Source organism: Opisthocomus hoazin, chromosome 9, assembly GCF_030867145.1.
Source record: "Opisthocomus hoazin isolate bOpiHoa1 chromosome 9, bOpiHoa1.hap1, whole genome shotgun sequence".
NCBI classification, from domain to species: Eukaryota; Metazoa; Chordata; class Aves; order Opisthocomiformes; family Opisthocomidae; genus Opisthocomus; species Opisthocomus hoazin.
The window spans coordinates 30,472,636-30,496,256 of record NC_134422.1 but is presented as its reverse complement, the minus strand read 5'-3'; the positions used below and the strand labels follow the sequence as shown (position 1 = coordinate 30,496,256).

Genomic DNA, 23,621 nt, shown 5'->3' with positions numbered 1-23,621 from the left:
TCATGAGTATGATGTTATGATGTTGCACAATGACAGCCAGCTCAGTAAAACACATAAACACATACTTAATCTTGAGACCATGGATACTCCAGTACAAAAGTATGGTGTGTTTATCCATATGGGTAATTAAAAGGTTAGACATTGTGCTGTACTGGATAGAGAGCTTGTCATCTTACAGTAAGTATCAGGTACGAATAGATTATGCATGCTGTTTAACTCAGTGAAGTCAGCAGACCTGTTCTTATTTGAATGAGCAAATTCTAACGAGTGAGTTCTAATTTAAGCGAGTTTAACCTCTGTATTTTTACATTCATCCTCCTGCTTTATTTGATGTGCCTTTGGTGGAGAGGAAAAAAGGAGGAAAACATGAGGCAAGCTGTGTGTTTGTAAGTCTATCTTTTAGGTTGCTACATACAGCTTTCACTAAACACTGATGTTTAATTCATTGCTTAGAATATTCTGATTTCGTTGATTTTCCTGCATTGACTTTTCTGTCAAGCTATGCAGAGGCATATACTACTGCGCCTATTTTAGGAGTAATTGTGTAAGCGAAGTCACATGTAAACGTTGGGCAGAACTGTAGTCTTTTACAGAACCCAGGGTTGAGTCCAAGCTCTAAGCTTTAGTACGGAAGAAAACAGAAGAACGGTGAAAAAGAAACAGAGTGGTATTTCTTTCAAAGAAGGACTTCAAGAAAAACTGTGACACTGTAGTCTTTAGTGAAGAAGTTATTAAAGCAAATCTGTATCCCATCATTTTTAAAGTATTTGTAGGTTATTTAGAGACTGAAACACAAAGTTTCAGCTTTCACCAGTTAAACTGGTGAGAAGTATGTTTATGGTAGACTCAATAATTATAGATCATTGAATGTTTATGGTTCATAATTGACCAGTATTCAGTCATGTTTATAAAAAATGATCAATGACTCTCACTGGGAAAATGTTGTAAAGTGAACGTTTGGGTAAGTTAAGATTTAATACCAAATTTATTATTTAATTTTTAGATAGTTTCCAAGAATTTAATTCTTATTTATTCCAGCAAATTTCTTTTTTTCCCCCACTATAAGCCATGTATGTGGCCTTTGGAGTCTTGTGTAGCTTAGATCTGTTATACCTAGTGTTTTTCAAAGGTAGTATTAACTGAAAGATAGTTACTATACTGAATTCATATTTTTATTTTGGTGTTTAAAAATATAATGTAGTTTAGAGCATTGATGAAATAAATCCTGAGGGGAGACATTCAGTTTGTATTATTATCAGGGACATAATTACTTTTGCTTTCATGGTTGTGTAAAGAAGTATATTCATGGTTATGCTTCCTTTTTCCTTTTCTTCTCAGCTCAGAAAGAGATAATGTCAGCTCAGCTGAAAACTTAAGTTCTGTTTGAAAATTTTAGAAAGTAGACTTGTGAGAAATTGCAATCAATGAATCTTGGGAAGAGTCTGGTGGAAAGGTATGCCCTCTCTGACCTGAAATTATACACTACGGACTGTGTAGTAATCGTATATGTAAACACTGGACTCTTCGATAGGGAAAGATCTCATTTCCTGTACCTGAAACTGTTTGAAGGATTGTTTTTGCCCTGATACAATTTTGCAGTTTCTAGAGTTACTCCTACTTTATCCTGAGCAAAAAGCACGCAATATTCTGGAGTTTCTCTGGACTTGGCACCGAAACTATTATGCTGGTTTATGTAATTCTGTTTAATTTCATTTCTGAAATACATCCAGTAAATTGTTCAGATTAAAACGTTTGATTTGAATGGTTCGATATGTCTCTGTCTAGAAAATGTGATTTCACACTTTGGTTTGTTTCATTATAGAATGCCTAATGCCATCTGTTCATTTCAAATGGATCCAGACTTGCAGGGTAAGGATTTTTCTCATTTTTTCCCAACTTTTCTCAAGAGACATTTCTCTGTCTGTCTGAACAGAAACTATTGAATTGTAATGAATTCATGTCACTTTCAGAATCTCTGTGCTGTAGTGCATAAATGACACAGCTGTGATGTCCTACCTTTATTTTTGGATGTCATGGCACCTTTCTTGCAGATATCACGTTGGGTCATGATATGGTCAGGTGCACAGGGGCCAAATTCCCTAATTTGTAATATATGATAATTTTTTTCACATATTCTCTAATAGGCATGAATACTGGCCGTTCACTCCCTTTTTGAGTATAAAATCTTAGTTGATACTTAATCTTCTACATAACAAGTAGCGCAGAATTCAGAACTAGCAGGTTAACCAGCTGGGGATGTCAGGAAAAAGTGCACTCTTTTCTATATGTGTAGGAATTCCTTTGTCAGCTTCTCAATAAAGGGTATTTTTGAGTCTTGAGGTTAAATTTGACCCACTGCAGAATGACGTGCTGGTTTTCTGTCCCAAGGGGAAGCTCCATTCCTATGAGAAATGAAAGAGTTCAGTGCCCCTAAGCAGCCTCTCATAAATAATAGTCCTAAAATATTTTTTATTTGGGCTTTTTTTTCTTTGCTGTTTTACTTGTGCTCTCTTGCAAGTTAATTCTGGAACTGTGCTTGACAAGCACAGAATGCCCTACTTTGAGGCCACATTTTGTCTGTAAGGATGGACTTGAAGTGAGTAGCAGATGGCTACTAAAACAGATTCCCTGCACTTAGAAAATCATCTTGCACTTGGAAGGTGTTTGAGTTGAATCATATGTATGTTTCTAGCATTTGTATTTGAAAATAAGCATTTGGAATTTAATCCATAGCCTACTGAAAACTGTGGGAGTCTTTCTGTTTCTTTCAAAAGAGCTTTGGATCAGTTTACTGAAGAAAGAGAACTGGTGATGCATGGAAGTCAAAACTCATTTTTCACATTGTATGACATGCTACACTACATCTCCAAATAATATCACAAAGCATAGTATGACGAGCAGGACTAAACAGATGGTATAGCACATATTGGCTTATTTCTATATCTTAGGCAGCATCTGGGAACCAGCAGAGCCTGTAATTTGCTGACTATTAACATTAGTCTAGTACATTTGTGAGAAACTATTCCACACAGATTGGCTCATTTCCAGACTAAACAGGTACAGAGTTCCATGAGTTATCTCTACTCAGTTATGCATGTTTGTTGCTTATCTTTGAGCTTAATTAACTGTGAGTAACTCTTCCTCCTTAAAGTACAGGGAGAAAGAGTCTCTGAGGATGATAACTGATGAATCCCTTTCTAGTTTCAAAAACTTTGTGAACAAGCCTTTTTTTTTTGTCTTGAAGTTCTAGGTATCTGTGTAAAGTATCACATATAGGTCGTGTTCAGAAGCCCTTACTTCCCACTCCAGAAAACACCCTTTAGTGATGTGAAAGGAATGAGCTGAAATCATGTAAGGGTATGGGATTTAGTCAAGCAGTTTGAGTGGGATTACTAAGCAGGGATGTCAAATGTCACCTGCTCTGGTTAATTGCTTGTCTTCTTCTGTGAGAGTCCCAGATGTTGGTCTTGGCAGAAAATTTGTTTAATGCTTGAAACAATATGCATCCAAAACAATAACCCTGCTGTGCAGACTGACAAACTGTTCCTTGCAGAGGAGTATCTCTGATCAAGAATATGTTTTGCCTGAAGAAATATTATTTCGTTGTGACCTTGGCTAAAAGTATATACAGTGCATATCATATTTTCTGGTCCATGAATAGACTTGATTCCCAAAGAAGCAGGTGTAGTCTCAATGTTAAATACTATTTTTACGACTTGTCATGTCACTGGTCATGAGAAGACCTTCAAAATTTTCCTTCAGATTATTGTGGGTTTTGATCAAGTCTAAATTTGGTTATTTTGATTTTTTTGATTTTTAGTTAAACAATTTGGTTTTCTTTCTTTCCTTTTTTTTTTTTGGAAACAAACCACTCTGTTGTAATGTGTGTTTGCTTTCTTTCACAGAGGCTTTCAATGAAGTTCAGAACTCCATCTACAGAACAGCCCTAAAACTCCGCTCAGTACAAAGTCTGTGCCAGTGTTAGTAGCTTAAGAGAATCCTGTGCTTTGACAGGGAGAAGAATCTGTAAAAAATTTGTGTTGCTGTCACCTTGAGTTATTATGCTACTTTGCTTTCTCATTTTCCACCTGAGAATCTCAGAATGCATTACTAACACTTTAGAGCTACATAGTACTTCATATACAAATTGGGGTTTTTTTTCACTTTTGTCTGTCAGTAGAAATACATTAGTAAAATTTTAAAGGCATGAGAGAATCAAATTATTATTACAATCTGCAACAGTGCTATGTATACATCACTGACAATTATGAATCTTTATCTGTATATTATTATTCTCACTAAATGTCAAATTCTCCTGTGTTTCTTAGGAGTTGATTTATTGGAAATAATCATGGATCATTGAAAATGCATTGACAGGCATTATTATTAATACTATAAGTATTAATGAGAACAAAATAAAATATGATAGACCAGAAAACCCCTGGCTAGCACTCATTCTCCCTGTCTTTGAAGTGAGAATTCTGTGTAAGCAAAGAATTATGTAACAAAGCCCTGGTCGCCTAGCTTGCTTTGAAATTACTGGATGTAAATTCCATATTGAGCTAAAATACATTGGAATCTTGCATTTTCCACCTGAAACAGTCTGTTGCTGAAAATGCATAACATTGCAAGTGAGGTCTTCAGGGTAGCACAGAAAAAGATGACTAGTTTGTTGGCCTTCGCGATATTTTTTCAGTTGCGCATGCTCTTCTATGAATATATGTAGTCTGATCTCAGCCCTGATATGGTAAATCTGCATGGTGCTATGTGTCACAGCATGGAAGTACCAATTCACACAGGCAACATTAGCTCTGTTGCCTAGTCCTCCGTGTCACCTCTAGGCACTCATAGCATCTATCCCAATTACTCTACTCCTCCTTGAACAATGGTGACCAGAATTGCACATGGGTTTCCAGACTGAGATTCACCAGTCTTACACTGATATTTTCCCATCTTTGCTGGAGAGATCATAGGTGACCTGTTCTAGGTTCTCTGTTTCTTCAGCAGTCTACATACTTTCAATCTACTACAATCTTTCTCTTCTGGTATTAATTCTAATTGATCATGCCTCTGCAGTACTGAAAGTGACCTGTAAGAAGCCATAGCTCTCTCTTCCCACTGGATATTAGTTATTCCATGGCACATTTATAATACAGCCTGTTTGCCGCTTTCTTGGCCATAGTGCTCCCATTCTCTTTGTATTTGTACATGAGGAGAAAGCTTACATCAAAGCACAAATGGTTTTCACAGTCCCAGGTGAGATTTTTTCTGAAGTACTGAATGGTGCGTAGTGTTATGCTACCTGTACGTAGAGTGAAAGTTAGGTCTATAATTTGGATGCAGTTAATCATGATATTTTCTTCCCTTCCTATCTATCCCAAAATCACATCCAGGGAATTCTAGTTGAGCTATGCTATCTTTGAGGCCTCACAAGTTTTCCTATGCCCATAAAGTCAGCAAGACCTTTCTCAGATTATTTCCTTTTTATGCTGCATACTGTTTTAGACTTCATTTTACAGACTGATGTTAGCTAGGCACTTCTAATAAAAGAAAGTCAAGCTTCACCCCCATTTTTAAAATGGGGGCAACATCACCCCCATTTTTAAAATGGGAAAAAAGGAAGACCAGCGGAACTACAGGCCAGTCAGTCTCACCTCTGTGCCTGGCAAGATGATGGAGCAGATCCTCCTTGAAACCGTGCTAAGGCACATGGATAACAAGGAGGTGATTGGGGACAGTCAGCATGGCTTCACCAAGGGCAAATCGTGCCTGGCCAACTTGGTATCCTTCTATGATGGGGTTACAGCGTTGGTGGACAAAGGGCAGGCAACTGACATCGTCTGCCTGGACTTGTGCAAGGCATTTGACGCTGTCCTGAATGATGTCCTTGTCTCTAAATTGGAAGGACATGGATTTGACAGATGGACCACTTGTTGGATAAGGAACTGGCTCAATGGATGCACACAGAGAGTTACAGTCAATGTCTTGGTGTCCAGGTGGAGACCAGTGACGAGTGGTGTGCCTCAGGGATCAGTGCTGGGGCCGGTGCTGTTCAATATCTTTGTCGGTGACATGGACAGTGGGACTGAGTGCACCCTCAGCAAGTTTGCTGATGACACCAAGCTGTGTGGTGTGGTTGACACGCTGGAGGGAAGGGATGCCATTCAGAGGGACCTTGACAGGCTGGAGAGGTGGGCCTGCGTGAACCGCATGAAGTTCAACAAGGCCAAACAAGTCCTGCATGTGGGTCAGGGCAATCTGAAACACAAGTACAGGCTGGGCGGAGAGTGGCTCGAGAGCAGCCCTGAGGAGGACTTGGGGGTACTGGTAGATGAGAAGCTCAACGTGAGCCAGCAATGTGTTCTTGCAGCCCAGAAAGCCAACCACACCCTGGGCTGCATCAAGAGGAGCGCGGCCAGCAGGTCGAGGGAGGTGATTCTGCCCCTTTGCTCTCATGAGACCCCACCTGGAGTACTGTGTCCAGCTCTGGAGCCCCCAACATAAGAAGGACATGGATGTGTTGGAGCAGGTCCAGAGGAGGGCCACGAAGATGATCAGAGGGCTGGAGCACCTCTCCTACGAGGGCAGGCTGAGGGAGTTGGGGCTGTTCAGTCTGGAGAAGAGAAAACTGTGAGGTGACCTTATCGCAGCCTTCCACTACCTGAAGAAGGCCTATAGGAAGCATGGAGAGGGACTTTTCACAAGGGTGTGTAGTGATAGGACAAGGGGGAATGGCTCTAAACTAAAAGAGGGCAGATTTAGATTAGAGATAAGGAAGAAATTCTTTACTGCGAGGGTGGTGAGGCACTGGCACAGGTTGCCCAGAGAAGCTGTGGCTGCCCCCTCCCTGACAGTGTTCAAAGCCAGGCTGGATGGAGCTCTGAGCAACCTGGTCTAGTGGAAGATGTCCCTGCTCATGGCAGGGAGGTTGGAACCAGGTGATCTTTAAGGTCCCTTCCAACCCTTACCATTCTATGATTCTAAGCTTCCATTCATGAAAACACAAGAATCCTCATTCGTTTCTCCTTTAATTTTCCCACAGTGGATTTGATTGATGTTTCTCTGATTCAGCACATCCTATCAAGTGAACAGAGCCAGAGGGGAAAGCAGATTTCTCTGAACGTGCAGCAGATCTCTGGAATGCTGACGAAACTGTTCCAAAGGGTGAGATTAGAAAAACCAGGCCAAGTAGATCCAAGAGCCGCTGAATTTACACTGAGCCTGCTAGCTACCATGTATGACAGGTGAGAGGATGCACAAATGTAAGTCTGTCACAAAGTACTGCTAGACTAAGTCTGTTTCTACCACTCATACCATTTCTGTATGAAACTGTCCCATTTTGGTGATAGTTTGCTTGGTATACACAATGGGAGTAGTTCAGCTGTAGAAATATGAGGCACAAAGTTTTATCAGAGAAACAGTGGTCAGATGTTTCCAAAATTATCCAGAAGTCTAGATGTCTGACAGTCCATGCTAACTTCTTCTGTGAACAGCTTTACAAAGAGTAGCTCTTCTTTTGACTGCCAAGATATTTTGATACACTCCTGAAAAAGGATCTATATTTGCCTTTGAATGACAGTACCCATGCACAGATCAAGAATTTGCCAGTCACTTTTCATTATTCACTTTTCTCCAGCTTAAAAAGTTCATCATCCAATTATGAAACAAAACTACTGTCTCAGTGTTTCATAACTAAGCTGATCAACTAGCTCCTGTGAATAGCAAATAGTTTCTGGGAATAATGAGGAGTCAGCTCACAGACTGTACCTTTCTCATGTATTGTTTGGGAATAATGAATTAATTCACTGAAGGCAGGATTGGTTTGTGATTTTATCAGATTTAGAAGACAGAGGCTAAGTTCATTGTACAATTTATTCACCACAGGTGAAATTTATTCCCTTCTACATCAGAGTAAAGTTTTTTACTGAAAGAGAGTGAGATGTAAGCGGTCTGCAGGACTTTTTGTTGAATCATTATTCATTAATAATACGATCACTACTGCTTAAGGTCTCATGTTATGATTTTTTTTGTACTTAAAATGATGAATTAAGGCTAAGAATAAACTGGTGTATTAGAAAGCAAAGCTAGAAACATCAAGAATATTTTGTGATTTATTTGCATTGTAGGGAAATAACTTAGAAGAATCTTCTTAACAGGACTATCTTGGTCTTTTTTTTTTCTGTTTTCTTAGGACAGTGTGTCATTTTCTTTTTGCTGTAATTTCTTTTTTTTTTAAAAAATCACAAGTTTCTTGCCATGTAGATAGGATAGAAAAAGCTTATTATAATTTTCTTCTAATCATGTTTTCTCTGTAAAGTGCTGCTCTCCATTACCAACACTCGAAAGTATTTCATGGTGAGAGCACGTAAGAGCTTTTCCATGTTTTTGTGGTATCTTACTTAATAAGCTTACAGAAACCATCATAAGGTGGTACACATTTGATTGTGTACTTCAGCTTTAAACTTGGACCTTTTCTAAAAAGTTCTGGAAAAATGCAGCTCATACTTTAAAGAATATATTGCCGCTTTATGCAGTGTGCTCTGTAAAAATGCAGTTTATCTAAAGACTCTTGAAGACGATTTTATGGAATGATATTCTGAAGTTCAATACTGCTATGCAAAAGTGGTATCTTAAATATAGAATTCCAGGATTTCCTGATTTATGGTTTCCAGTACATCTGCTTTATCTTCACATAAAGTAACATTTTTTCATTAGGTGCCTATGTCGCAAACTTGGCTTCTAAATTAAGCTACATTATTTATGATTTAATGGTCAAAACTAAAGTCCTGCACCCGTATATATCCTTTTGATTAAATTGAGTTGCAGTGAAATTAGAGGGAATCAGCCCAAGGGAAGCTCAGTGCAGATCTGGGGCCACAGTGAAGCTGCCTGATGATATAATGCAAAACCCAGATTGTAATCCTGCTTTCTCTCACAAGTTTGGGAAGGCTTTCCACAAATGAAGAGCAAAATTAATTTAGGACTTTTTATAAATGTAAAATTATATTTTACTTGGAATGTGAGGTCTTTGAAGGAGATGCTGTCTTGTTGTTTTATGATTGCATGGTATCTTGAACAGTTAACTCTGTAGTTACGTTCCGTGACAAAGGGTTGTAGGCATAAAATATCTCTAAAATGCGACATCAGTTATATACATGTAAAAGGATATGAGTTTTGAAGTTGTCTTCCAACTTAGCAATATTTTTTTCTTTAGAGGTTTCAGTTTTTACATTCTTGGTGAATGTAGTGTAACTTATTTTATTTTCCTAGATCTGGAACAGGATATATCAAAACCAGATCTGCTGCAGCTGCCCTAATTGCCCTTTCAAGAGACACTCCACTGGCTAAATACAGAGGTGGGAAATGTATGATTTTATGCACTACCTGAAATACTGAACATTGAGAAAAATTTCCATTGTAATATTTTTACTTTAAAAGAGAATACAGTTCTGCCATGCAAAAAGTAGAATATGTTGACTCCCTAGTTGTAGAGAAAGGCTTATGCAGAAGAATGCTTTTCTATCAGTTTTCATAGCCATCTTTGCATTAGGATTCTCAGAACAAGTCATAGTAAAGTTTAAGACAAGTAGACTTTAAAAATGAAGGCCAAGTTCTATTTGCCTAGCAGGAAAGAACAGAAAACCCCTGGTTTTATATTTCATTGGATTAGAAAATAATTTTATATATTTGATCCAGGAGCTTTTACAGCCCTTCTAACATTAGACAAAAATGCTTAAAGAACTAATTATGACATAAGGATAGCCCAGTTCAATGTTCAGCACAAGGATTTCTGCCTGAATTAAATGCTCAAAATGGAGAGGAAATGGACCACAAGTGGCATATTGGCCTCCTACTGTCCCACTGCATATTGTGTATTTGCTTCCAAATTACAATTTGGAATTAACAATTCACAGTTTAAATAGGGCATAATTTGTATAAGTTTAAATATTTAAATATCTATATATAGTTTAAATATAGTTTAAATATTTAAATGTTTATATATTTAAATATTTTTCTTATGGCCATGAAAATGAGCTCATTGTTTCCTTCATCCTTACCTGCCTTAACTGCCAGGAATAAGGAACTGCCATAATTTCCTTGCTTTCCTTCTCTTTCTCCTGCCTGTAGGAAGAAAGTATTGTCACAGCAGTCACTAAGTGCCTGTTAGATAGACAATAAAGGGGAACCTCCTTGAGGGATTTATTTGGTAGGCTGCAATCCTCATGTAGATAGTCAGAGAATAAGTAGCTAGAAGATACTTCAGGCTCTGCCAATATTCCAGTTTCTTTCCTCTGGTTGTTTTCAGCTTTCTTCCAGTTTTATGCTGTCCCTGATGAGAAGGCGACCTTGATTACCCATAGTGCCCTGAGAAGCCTACTAACAGACTTAAACCAGGTAAAGCCACTGCAGTGCTGTTACACAACAGATCTTGTAGGAGTATCCTAATCTAGAAGACAAAAGTACATGGTTGATACATTTTATGTTTGATTACGTTATGGACTGAAGTCAGTAGGGCACTGTGTGGACATAGGGAGCTATGGTGCAAAGTAGGTGAAAGAATCAAATTCTGTGGCTTTCTTAGTCAGAGCAAACACATCAGTGCCTCTGTGCGTTCATTTTGCCTGAAGTCCTGGGAACAGCTGTATACAGCAACTCCAACTTTCAGATGTCCCTACTCACTAGAATAGCTTGCAGTTGGAGAAAAATGCCTTAGCATACAGATATTTCCAGCTGAACTGGAGCTGAAAATGGTGTCTGAAAATGACCTCTGAGGTTCAAACCCAGTGTCATTCAGTATTCTAGCATGGCAACATAGTATGTTGATCCATTTCAGTGAGTGAGCTGGAAGCAAATCATTCTGACACATACTGAATTATGAAATTGCATACTGATGGCATGAATATGAACAGCTTTTCTTCATAATAGTATGTAAAATGGCATTTCTATAGATGCTTCACCATCTGTGTACTGTCACCATCCCAGAGAGCATGATGGGAACATCTGTTTTTTATTGAGGTGTTTTTGAGCCTTTCATCTTGATGCAGATCCCAGCCATTGTGGGAGAAAGCTGCTCTCTGTCTTGTGTGGAAATTGCAACTCACAGCTGTTTCCGTGGGGTGAGTGAAATTCTGATGTCCTGGGAAATTATTTTGAATGTTGCTGGTGGATTAAAATTGCAAATGTATCGCCATATAACATCCACCAGTATCTACTTTTAACGGGCAGGACTGTTCATCAGTCTCACAGTGTAGGAGGAGTTATATCTGTCGAAAAGGTGCACAGTAAGATACTACTGAAGACTCTTGCATTTACTCTAAAACCTTTGGAACCCAGTAACATTTTACATTAGTGGAAACTCTATGCTAGCAGAGTCCAATATCAGAGCTTTTATTAGTAATTGTAGATGACACACGAGTCCTTTTCAAGTACATGGCTGAACTGGAGACATGTATTTTTTCCAGGTTCTGAATTCAGCAATTGTTGAAGAAAAATTCCTCTCTTGGCTGAGATCGGAGCCTGCTGTTCTCCTGTGGCTCCCTACATGTTACAGATTATCAGCCACAGAAATGGTTTCTCACCACGCTAGATGTAGAGTCTGCAAAGTTTTCCCCATTACGGGCCTCAGGTGCGTCAGTAATTACTGTAGTCTATAGCATTCACATAAATGGTTCTTGCCATTGTTTGCATACCTTACAGGCTCAAACTGCTGTATTAAGCAAGAAATATTGGACGTAATGTTAATTTAACAAGTAAGATAGGGAAAGAGAGAACCGTTACAGGCTACTGCTCAAGCCTCTATCCTGCTTCTTTTTAGTTCACTAGCACAGACGTGATTATAGAGACTTACTGAAAGTAAACTGGCAGTTCAGTGGTAAAGCCAATTAAACCTGTGTGTCTCATTTCTTAGTTCTTTGTCCCATAATCAGGTGTATTACTTGGCTAGATAAGTTATCCATCTTAGCATCTTATTCATCTAAGTAATGGTATAAAATGGCCTGATCGTATAAAAAAGACACTATCCACATTACCTGCTGACAAGAATGCTCAGAAAAGCATTTTACTGTTACTCTCTTCTCACTAATAGTAAGCTTGCAAGTTTAGTGTTTTGCATTTTTCTTTTTTTGCAAAGTTGCAAATCCTGTGTCAATAATGTAGTGATATTACAGTTCCATGAGAGCAGCAAACAGAGATAAGCTGGTGCATAAGAAGGGTATGAAGATATAACTGCATCCTCAAAAATGGTGCTAGAACAACTGTTTTTTCCTTGTACTGAATTTCAATGCAGCAAATGAATAATATCAAAATCCTGAGTGGGTTCTGGAGAATATTCCACTGTCATTTGGAGAAAGTAACTTTTGCATTCAGAGAATGCTGAGGAAAGTTATTATTCTGACAAAAGTGCTTCTCTGCATTTCAGAACCCAGGGATGTGGATTTCCAATAATCAAGCTCACTTACAGCAAGTTCTTACTTGTGAGGAGGTAACTTAATCCTTCTGTTTTCCCTCACAGGTATCGCTGTCTGAAGTGCCTCAATTTTGACCTTTGCCAAGTCTGCTTTTTCACTGGCCGTCTCAGCAAACCACATAAGAGGTCACATCCTGTTGTGGAACACTGCGTGCAGGTAGAGTCCCATTGTACTGATTCATTTCCCTGTTCAGGTTCTTCATGTAGGCAAGTAGGCAGTATACTCTTGAACTACATTGATTATGAAATTATATGTGTAGTAGCCGTAATGGCCATGACATATTAGCATTATTAGTCTGGGAACAGTGAGTCAGGGAAAGGAAAAAAGGTGGCTTCTAACTTTAGAAGGAGTGCTTTGTTCTGAAATAACTGAATAGAGGCATGAAATGTCATAAGTGCAAGTCCTCTTCCCAGGGAGTTTTATGGCAAGTTTGCTATTTGCAGATCATCCTTAAACTTGTGGAAAACGCCCTCTTGTCCCAGTCCTCCTCCCTTCCAATTCCAATGCAGACTCATTCAGAAATTAATTCATCCTGAAATTAGACAAACTCCTGCATGAAATTTCCTTTATTTCAGAGCTTTTCCACTTTATTGTAAACCTTTTGGACTCATTTGTCTCTGTCAGTTAGGGACGCAGCACAAAGAGGCAGCATGGGCCCAGCTAAGCTCACCTACTTGGTCTTCATTATAGGGGCAACTTCTGCTTTCATCACACTGGTGGCGAAGTTCAGCACTGGGAATTTGTGCTTGTAAGATCAGCTTCTGCTTTTAGCAGGAGATTCCAGATCTTGCACACAGCAGCAGACGGGATTTTTTGTGGATCTGTATAACAGTATCTTCTCCTGTTCCAGTAAATGAGCTGAAAAGCACTCATGAAAGTTTCTCTAGTAAGCTGTATTTCATGGTCTCCTTCCTGAAACCCTGCACTTAATATGAACCATGTCTGGGTAGCCAGTGTTTGCACCAAGACTAAAGAATGTTAGACTGCTCTTGCAGTCATCCTTTGTCTGGGGGAACATTAGCCTGTTGCCACTTCATTGCTCTCTTTCTGAAAACTAAACCCTGTTGCTAGCACTGTGAGAAACTATATCTGGATGCTCAGTATCTGCATTAAAAATAACAGATAGATGTTCATTCCTCCAAATATTCTTCCTCATCCTCCATCTGTGGGAAAATAGGAGATAGCAACTGATCCTTCTCACGTAGTGATTTCTAATAGAGACATTAAAATCAGTGTGAATGGGAGTGTGTGGATGTGGAAGCACCAGAAGGAAGGGCAGGAGGGATGTAGCAAGGCAGCAACCTAGATTAGCTGGTCAGCAAGATCCCAGCACTTCCACTCACAGCTTCTCAGGACAACAAGATCAGGAAAACAAAAGTAGCCTGAAAAAAAGGACAAACTGCCATTTGAAGATACCATAACAAGAGATGATGGTGTGAAGGTAAAGATCTAGACCTATAAGTATAAGACACCCAAATAAGGAGACAAAATATCACAATCACTGCCAGCTCCTAAAGCAGCTAAAAGCACATCAGAAAAACAGCACATGGTCAAACGAAGTGGAGCCCAAGAGGCTTAAGGAGAACTGACATCTCTTGTCCTCCATGTCTCTGTAAGTCATGATGTCCATACCATGTCCATACACCTTGGTGTGTGGATGGTGGAAAGACTACTTGAACATATGTGTGTTGGTGCTTGTGAGTGAGTGAGGAAGAGTGAGTGAAATCAATTTTGTTTCAAAATGAAGTCCCCTTCCTCTCCTATACTGACACTGAGCTTCCCCACATTGTTGCTGCAATATTGCAAAAGGATCGCTGAACTTAGGTTTCCTTTATGAAGACCTGCTCTAACACTAACCCTGTAAATATTACTTTTCTGGTCAAAATCTATATAAAAATTAAAAAGATAAGCTACTCCCTATGACAGGTACCATTTTTATATCCTTTGTGTGTACCATAAAAGAATCAGTAATAAGCCACTTTTTCCATACATTCCACTCTTAGCAGATTCTGTCCTTGGCTGGGTAAGTTTTCAGATTGTCTTTATCAGTGAGTGGGGTGCTGAGTGGGGATTTGAAGTATGAGCACTATTTTTCCTTATCGTGCTGACACCTTGTGGTAATGTTATTACCATGTTAAGAAACGACTAGGAGGCATGCTGTATGTTTTCTTTGTGTTTTCCTGTTCCATCGGTAAGGGCTCACCCCATGTTCTGCAGCAGTTACTTGCTGGGGCAGAACTGGTTTGTGTCCTCCTATAATGCAGCTACTGAGCTTAGTTGTTGTACCTGAGCCTGACACTGCTGTGACAAAAGGAAATGTGTTTTTTACTGTATTATATGAGAGGAGGATGTGAGGCAGAAAAGGCTGTACCAATTAACACTTCATACAAATATAAAAGTACTTCTTCCCATTGAACAAGAAAAAACTTAAGTACTAGTTGAGCAGAATTGTCATTGTGACTGTGAGTTTAATCATTGTAACTGCCAAAATCCCGTGTGAAGCATTTCCAGGCTGCCTAAATTTGGCCCAGGCAGAGTGTTTTGCTTACCTAACAGAACTGAAGCCGCTCTTGCCTGTGGTCCTGCATCATCATCGACCTCGGCTCCCCTTCCAGGGCTCAGACAGCAGCCATTAACCTCTTCAATTGTTGAACACGTGGACTTTTGCTTTCTTATGTCTTGCATTTGCCTTAGACTGTGTCTACTTCTGGGCAGCACCTGTTTGAAAATTCACTCCTTTCTTTATTATCCCTCATTCCAATAGATGTCAGCAAAGGCGAATGCAAAGCACTTTCTCCGCACCATCAGGAACAACCTGTTTCGAGAGCGCTGCAGAAGAAAGGAGGCTCAAAGAAGGAGGGCTCTGGACTTGGTGGAGGAGAGGCACTTCCCTACTCACAAAAAGGCTTTGTGAGTTTCTGTTTCTGATGAGTCTGTAATCTCTGAATAATATGCTGGCTGTGGGATATTGCCTGATCATGTCCTTTGAGTAAGGGGTTTTGTTATGACAGACAATGTCATGATTTTTCCATTAAAAAGGAAAAACATAAATGAAAAATTGCTGCACATTGTTCTGTAGGTTAACCATGATTACCATGCTGACAACCTAATGACCAGTTGTCTTATAAAATATAACATGCTTGTGTCTTCCTTCCCTCCTTCCATATGTCACCTCTTTCTCTCCATGCCATTTCTTATGCTCAGTCTAGGGTCAAACATTGCAAATATTTAGTACCTGTCACAATTGCATGGGTTTTTAAGCAACTCCTCTGTGAAAAATTCGTTGGAAATTAACTGTGAATACTTTCCACATGTGACCCCCAGTGCGTTCACCAACAGTCGTTCTAGTCAAGTCCCACTGAATTGCAGTCCTGTGGGATTACTCACAATAGTGAGTAGCTGATCTCACCATTCCAGTTCTTTTAGATCAGTTCTGGTTTTTGTGCTTTTAGTTAACGTGTAAATTCATTACTGTATTTTCACTGATCAACAGTGGTTAATAATGAGCACTGGAGGTCATGTTGTGATTTTCCCTATAGTTGCTCCTTCCTTGCTGTGAGATTTTAGTTGATATTTAGGTGTAGAAGCTGAAGGGAATGACTATACAAGAAGAGCACTACAAACATATGAAGGGTGAGATTGCTTCCTAGTTATATAAAGGCCTAGCGACTCCCTTGTATCTCACATGTGTTCTCCAAATGAGGCTTCAGTGAGACTGAAATAGAAAAAATGGTCACACTTCTCTAAAAGAATTAATTTCATCCTTGCGCAAAGAAGAAAAATCTGTTTATAAAACGTGATTGTGCTACACTGCTAGGTAAGCACATTGCTATTGGAAACCAATTTTTATGTGCGGTAAGACCAATGGATGATAGTTACAGTGATTCTCATAGAGAAGATTATTTCAGCGTTTGTTTTGTAGAATACAGTGAAATGCAAAACATTTTCAATTGCTAATATTTCCCCACTTGTATTCAGCAACAAAAAGAATCTTTCTTCATTGTGAATGTCATTTAATCCTTCTGCAAGCAATCAAGATTTTTCTGTATTTCTGTGGGGTTTTGCTTACCTAATGTTTGTGTAGCAATGAGAGAAAGAAGAATTTAGGGTTGCGGTTACAGGTGTCACTGTGGGCTCATAGATATCTGGGCTTTTCCTAGCATAGAATGGACTGAACAGCAGGATATCTGGCCATTTGCTGTGTTGTTGTAGTTGAATTTCCCAAGATATTTAGCTCTTGGCTAAAGGAAGCAAAAAAAGAAGCAGCAAATTGCACTGATACTAAATGGGTGGAAAGAAGAACCTGATGTTGAGATTCTGTGGAGTGTAATTTGTTTTAAGGAATTTCATTCTTTCAGCCAAAATATGCCAGCAGGCGTAGCTAAACCGTACTTCTTGTTTAGTCAATAGCACAGCTGTCTGTCTACTTACAGCACATTAGTTTTATTTTCATCTTTTTGGGTACCAAAACTATGAAAGGCTTGATCCTTTCTCTACTCATTATTTCTGTATTGGTATACAGTGCCCCTGCAGAACTCAATTCTTCACCACTACCTGGCCTTGAAAACCTGTCTTTGCCGGTGGATAGACCTGTCCTGGAGTCATGCAAGTTCATATCTGAAAACAGAACTGTAATGCAGCAGAGTGATAATAACAGCAACACACCAGAGCAGGGCAAGACAAAAGCTCAGGTGAGCAAAACATGAAGCTGTAATAGTGCTAAAGCTGTGAGGACGACCTACCAATTTAACTATCTAATTGCCTTCTAATTACCAATGAAAAAGAAATGTAATGGGCAGCTTCACCTTTCTGTTAATTTCTCACTTATGGAAAAAAATGTGGAAGCCAAAAACTTAGTGAAGCTTGAATTTGATACCCTCCAAGATTAGTGGCTAAATCCTTGACGTCCATGACAGAAGCATTTGTAAGAATATTTGCTCTGTTACTTTTTTTCTTTTCGTGTTGTCTTAGAGTAGCACATTAAAAACTAGCTAAGACTGGAGTCCTCTCCCTATTCTGATGGTAAAAAATGCCATCGTGTCCTCCTACTGCAAGTGAATGTCAAGGAAGGACGCCTTAGTTCTTATTAGGCTCAGGCCATTTTTGTCACCATGGCAATAGCGAGAGGAGAGAATGGGCCCTTCGTAAGGATAAACCCAGAGTAGTGTCCACTCTAACTAAAATAGCTCGTGCATAAAAGCTCTCCACTAATCCATTTCCAGGTTCTTTGCATAGAAGCAATGCTAAAGGAGTGGGTAGGACAGTATAGATAAAAATAATTACATAGCACGTTTTTGTTCCTATGTTTATTTGAGGGGTTGGTAGCTCTGCACATACTCGGAATATGGGTTGTGTTCAAACCCGTTTGTGTCATCCACTCATCTTGTTCTTCCCAGAAGCCAAGGGTGCAGTAGCTGAGAACTAGCCTGTGCACGTCGGGTCACTCCTTTGGCTGCTACTCCTGTGCTGCCCTTTGGAAGACCTGTCATTTAGGACTTTGCTGCCCTGCTTGAGGAATAGTGCCAGCCAGCACATATCTGCAGGAGAAGTTGTGGGCAGACATTGCTTAAGTATGTCATTTTGATGGCTGGCATTTGTCGTTTTAGAAGACAGCAAGACACACCTTGCATATCCCTGTGGTGGGATTCTGTCACATGCATTGCTCTCTTGTTCATTTTCTCTCTGTGCTGAGAAATCTTTTTGAGCAATTTTATACTGATTTCCAACATGTTATAGTGCATATTATTTCAATGTTGCTTAAAAAGATGTGGACTGTAAGTCCAACAATAGCTTTTAATAGAATCCATGAGCTTGGAGGTCCTGGGGACCCAGCTCTTACTCTCATAATTTTCTGGCAACCCTGATTCCAGTCCAGCTTATACCATGCCTCTAAAGCAGCTTACCTGGAAAGTGTTTGTGTCCGTGACTTCTGAGCTACTGTCTCCTGCACAGCCCAGAGATGGCTACTTCCATCCAAAGACCAGGAGCTTCTCTTTTCTACATCCAGTCTCTTCCTCCATCTCCTTGTCCCAAAGCAGTTGTGGGACTGCAGAGAGACTGTTCCAAGTCAGAATATTCAATTTTTTCAGAAATTCCAGGGAATGAGGTTTTTGTTCTAATATAATAAACCCACAAATTTTTATACACTTAGAATTTGCCATAGGACAAAGAATATGTTCTATAGAGTAAATTTTCCAGTCTGTTCTAATAGCCATTAGAAATACTTTAATGCATCGGGTGATTGCAATCAGTTAAATAAAAAATGTTAACTAGTAAATCTGTAAAACAGACCTAATCCCAAATTTGCTGTACGCTCTTACAGCGAAATTTGCATAGAAAATGAAATGTAGTTGCTGATAGAGTTATAAATACATACTTTTCTGTTTTTTATTGTAGGTAATAGGCTCTTCTGAAGCAGATATGTTGAAAATGCATGAATCCATTGAAAGCATTCACACTGAGAGCAGGTAAGTAAATGCCGTAGCACAGTGACTGAAGACTGGTAGGCAATACTGCTCCAGTGAAGAGCTAGAAGACACATGATTTTTCCCATACATTAGAGATTTTGAGATTTTAAAAAAAAAATCCTATCATATGAGGATGAATGATAAAAACTCAGCAACAAAAATTGTAAATGGAGATCACTGGAAAAACAATTTCTGGCGAGCAAAACATTTTGGTTTGCTTTCATCAGCATTTCTGCAATTGTTAATTGACATTTCTAAAAGTCATTTTTAAGGTAAAAAATGTTCATTCACATAAAAATATCAGAATAGCATACTTCAAATTTTTCTCTGAATAAGGCCTAATCAAAACAAATTTCATATTCACATGAAGTTTTTAAATCAAAGTAGGATATCTTTCTAAAAAAATATGCTGTAAGTCAAGTAGAGATAGAGGCTTAATACAGTAACTAATGGTAAAAATTCCATGACTTAGATTATCACAGAAGTACCTTCTTATATTCAAACCTTTGACATGATAAAATATTAATTCCTGAACTACAAATTTCTTGGGTGGTTTGTTTGTTGGGGGGGGATGTTGGTGTATGGGTAACCATGCTTAACTTTTTCTTTCACTTTTGTTCCTTTGTTTTTTCTCCTTCATTTTTGTAGTTATATATCATGTGCTGTAGATATAATCATGTCTGTGACCACTGAACTCAATGGAATTACAGCGAAGTGTAGAATTTGATCTTGAATCTACTTTCTTTATTTCCTTCAGTATGTTCAGTTCCCTCTCTTCTTGTTTTGTTTCATTCTAATAAGTCAACGTACAATTGCTGCTCCAAATTCACACAAGGGCAGTCCAAAACTAGATCAAAGCAATTACATTTTCATTGTAAGTCTGTGTCCTTACCTCACTCTGTTCTCACATGAGAAAATAAAGAGATATGGCAGAGATCTTCAGCTTTCATTTAGATTAGCAATAGTTGAGAGGATATCTGGGAAGCCTGCTCCTGAAATACTGCATCACCCTCTGACCCAGAGCTTATCATATAACTGGGTGAATGAATTACATTAGTCATGGGAAGCTCTTTGTTCTTATTTGTGGACCAACTTCCAGCATTTATGTGCCTGTTCACAGAACCGGGCTCTAAGTTCGTCGAAGGTATTCAGCATTTTAAAGTAAAGACCCATTAAATGCCGTTATAAGGGACTGCCGTAATACTAATTTTAATTTTAAATGGTCTGACTTGCTGTCCCTTTCAGACAAATCTTGCAAAATTCCAGTGAAACTGATGGAGCTCTTGTCTGTGAGCCAATCCATACCCAGAAGAAAGTGAATCAGATGAACTTCTGGATGTAACTAAGCAAGGGAGATAACTATTTCAGTTGTTGATATGCAGCAGTTGGTTTATTACTGTAGTGTTAACAAGCTTTTGTGTCTACCTCCACCTCAGCTGTGGGGAATAAAAAAACAGTATTTCTACCCTGACTTCTTAGAGAAATCCCAACTCTAGAACAGAGATATGGGTAGTATTTTGTCATACTGTGCTCTGAGTAGGTAATTTCAAAGTCTTCTCTGGTGTACATGGGAGGGTTGCACTTCTCATTGCAAAAATCACAGCGTGTTTTCAAGGGTCTGTGCAGAAATTATTGGTATCATCAAACAAGCTACGTAGAATACCAGGAGCAAGAAGACACTTAATCAAAGGGGTAGAGGCTGCTTTTACTCCTTTCTTGCCTGGGGAAAATGATGGGAATCTTTTGCAGGTTAGGGAGTTGCCATAAGTAGTTTGCATCTAGATAGAGGGGCTGCTATTATGACTTTCTTGTTGAAACCACCTTTGCGGGAAAGGTAAAATGCCAAGATGCAAGGCTCAGTCCTGATCACAGTTCCACTCAGATTGCATCTTCCCTCATATAGAACACTCCTGTTCTTGCTAACTCCGTGGATACAGCTCAGTTCCTGAAACACTGGCCTCTAACTCCAAAGCTGACGAAAAATTCCTGGACTGATGAAGAGGAGAAAGTTTGTGCTACAGTGTTTGCTCTTTTCCATAACTGCGTATATGCGTGTGTGTATGATCTAGCAAAATTCCCACCCTCCTGTCTCCCTGGCAGGTACATGAAGAAGCAGTTCAAGAAATGGAAGGACAAAATGCAATTTCTTCACAACTGCCAGGAAGACAAAAGCTGCAAAATAGAGGCAAAGCTCCAAAGCCTGAGAGCAAGCCATGAAAACCTGCAAATGAAGCTGCAGCAAATGAAGCAAGAAGTAAAGGTATAGTGACAAATATACCAAGAATATTCACAGCTATGGGCCATTACTGAACACTAACTACTCCTTTTCCTGGAGATCAGCACTCGATATTATTTTGTGCACCTTCTGCTTGTCTGCTCAGTCATCTTAGGTTCTTGTCTTCAGAGAAAGCAGATAGGCTCTTTGCAGCAGGGATTTTCTTATCATTCCGTATATATTTAGTGTCTAGCACAGATATCCATGTCTGGTGTATTTAGATACTACTGCAATGAAAATAAAGAGAGGATATTCCAATAACAGTGAGAGAATGGATTCCAACAGAAGTATTAGATACTGCATTGCAGTCTTTTCTTTAGAGAAGAATCCTGTGTTGGCATTGAATAAATAAAATACTCTTTTGTCATTCCTAATTGCTGTCTTGTACTGGGGTGTAATACAGACCTCTTACAGAAAATCCTTTATTTCTTTTCAATTTTGTTGACTCTTGTTCATTTACAGTATCTCTGAGGTTCTAAAAAGGCCCTTATTTCACAAGGAATGCATATTTGCCACGTACAGCATTTTTGTAGTGTTTTCTGCACTGCTGCTTTTAGAGTGTTTTTCAGAGTGGTCAGACACAGAGACAAGCCAGACACATCTGCAGTGCACAGTTGGTCAGCTTGATGTCACTTGCAAATGGAGTCCAGTATGACCTGGCATGTCATACCATCCTGTGTGTGTGCTTGTAACACTGGTCTGTCCACAACGGACAGGACTGGCTGCACACATGGGGTTAAAGTGTCCAGTGCATGCACAGTCAGCTCAGTGTGTCCCAGTTGCATCAGACTCAGTGTTCATACAGCGCATGGTATTTGCCTTCATAGTTCTGGCTAGAAAATTCCAAGTACAATTGTGGCACTGAATACCGACCTAGTTTTGGATTTTGAGATTTAACAGATGTAAGGTGTTTGATATATTTTTAATATACACATGTATTTTTCCCTTAGTTTAATTCTTTTGGAACAATTTTCCTGCAAATTTACTCTTGGAACATTGTTATTCCCACTTTCAATGGCATTAAAGCATGTAATGTCTTCAGATTGGAATTGTCGAAAAAGTGGCCGCATAGATTTGTCCAAACTCAAACACAAAGTTTTATTTTAATGCAGCAAAATATTTTATTTGTGAAAAGAATTGGTTTAGTTCACCAGAAATTAAAAAAAAAAATTATTATGACCCAAAATTATTTTCCTACCTATTTTCGTACTACCAGCAAGCCAAAATATCAATTATTTTCACAATGTAGTTTCTGTATTTTGTCTATGTTAGACAGTGGTACAGTCACCAGAGCATCCTTTTGCACAGTGTCAGAATATGATGCCAAGAAATCCACATGTCCTGCTGGAAAGGACACTGAAGGGTGAATTAAATCCTGCCCAAATAAGGCCTACTTCCGGAACATGTGCAAACTGGAAATCTTTGTGTCCCCCCGACTCTGCAAACCGAATGCAGGTTTTACAGACACCTGAGGTTCCCACCGCAGTGGACTTTATGTTCTCAGAAGCAGTGTCCCTGCAGAGCAACATACCTTTTCTGGGACAGTATAAAAAAGCAATAGAGAATCAAACATATCTGCCTGAATGGACAGAAAACTCCCTTAGCGGTATCATGAGGAATACCGTTCTTACTCCCACTGCAGTGCAGATACTACCTGATGAGAAGCAAGCCAGTGAGGAAGTGGAACTGCAGCAGCTAGTGATGAAACTGAAAGATGCATTGTCTCTCCAAGCCCAACCAGGTACAAGTTCTCCCAGTTATCTTGACACTGTCTTCTCTCTTTGATCCAGTTTACTCTATAATATTGTTCATAATCATTTAACCCCCAGAGAAAACTCAAAATCCTGCCTTTGCCATTGTAGAAGTACTCCAGCTCTCTGTTCTGTAAGGTATAACATATTCCTGTAAGGTGGAATATAACCCCTAATGTTGGACTAATTTGAAACAGGACGAATCAAAGCACATAAGAGGAAATCAATCTCACCAGTCAATTAAGGAGCACACTTACACTGGTGAGAGCACCACAGGTCTTTTCTGTTGCCGCTTCTGTGACATTGTAACTATGACTCTAGTTTCAGGCAGACTTCTAACAGTACAACATCCCTTTGTCGTCAATGGTCTTACACAGCAGAGCTTTGTTCAACACTCAGGATGCTTCAGTTTTGAAAATAAGGATGTAACAAGGAGAGTGATTGAAAAAGCTGCTGTTTCCACAGAGTTATCTTAAATTAGAGGTTTATAAAGAGTTTTTCAGAGCTCTGGCAGCATCCAGATGCTCTGAAAGACTTAAATCTATTCTTCTTTTCAGCTCAACAGTCTGCTTTGAAACGGGAGTTCTTCTGTACAGCTGAACATGTTTGCAGATTGTTTTCTGACCTCATCAGTCAAGTAACTTCACCAGCTTGTGAATGA

At 39.2% G+C, this 23,621-nt stretch overlaps 1 protein-coding gene across 1 annotated transcript; it reads left to right on the top strand.

The window, feature by feature from the left end:
- The first annotated feature begins 1,823 nt into the window (after nt 1–1,823).
- DYTN (dystrotelin) lies at nt 1,824–23,621 on the top strand. The gene is made up of 14 exons (XM_009939824.2): nt 1,824–1,869; nt 3,906–3,980; nt 7,043–7,244; nt 9,271–9,356; nt 10,307–10,395; nt 11,046–11,117; nt 11,463–11,626; nt 12,512–12,623; nt 15,232–15,377; nt 16,990–17,158; nt 18,864–18,934; nt 21,035–21,194; nt 22,482–22,950; nt 23,518–23,621. The coding sequence occupies exons 1-14, from the start codon at nt 1,824–1,826 to the stop codon at nt 23,619–23,621; spliced, it is 1,965 nt and encodes a 654-aa protein (XP_009938126.2).

Bases quoted from the DNA above. Each gene is read 5' to 3' on its own strand.
- DYTN (XM_009939824.2), top strand. From the start codon at position 1,824: ATGCCTAATGCCATCTGTTCATTTCAAATGGATCCAGACTTGCAGG. The intron at 7,245-9,270 runs GTGAGAGGATGC...TTATTTTCCTAG, and splicing joins CTAGCTACCATGTATGACAG to ATCTGGAACAGGATATATCA. The intron at 15,378-16,989 runs GTGAGTTTCTGT...ATTGGTATACAG, and splicing joins CCTACTCACAAAAAGGCTTT to TGCCCCTGCAGAACTCAATT.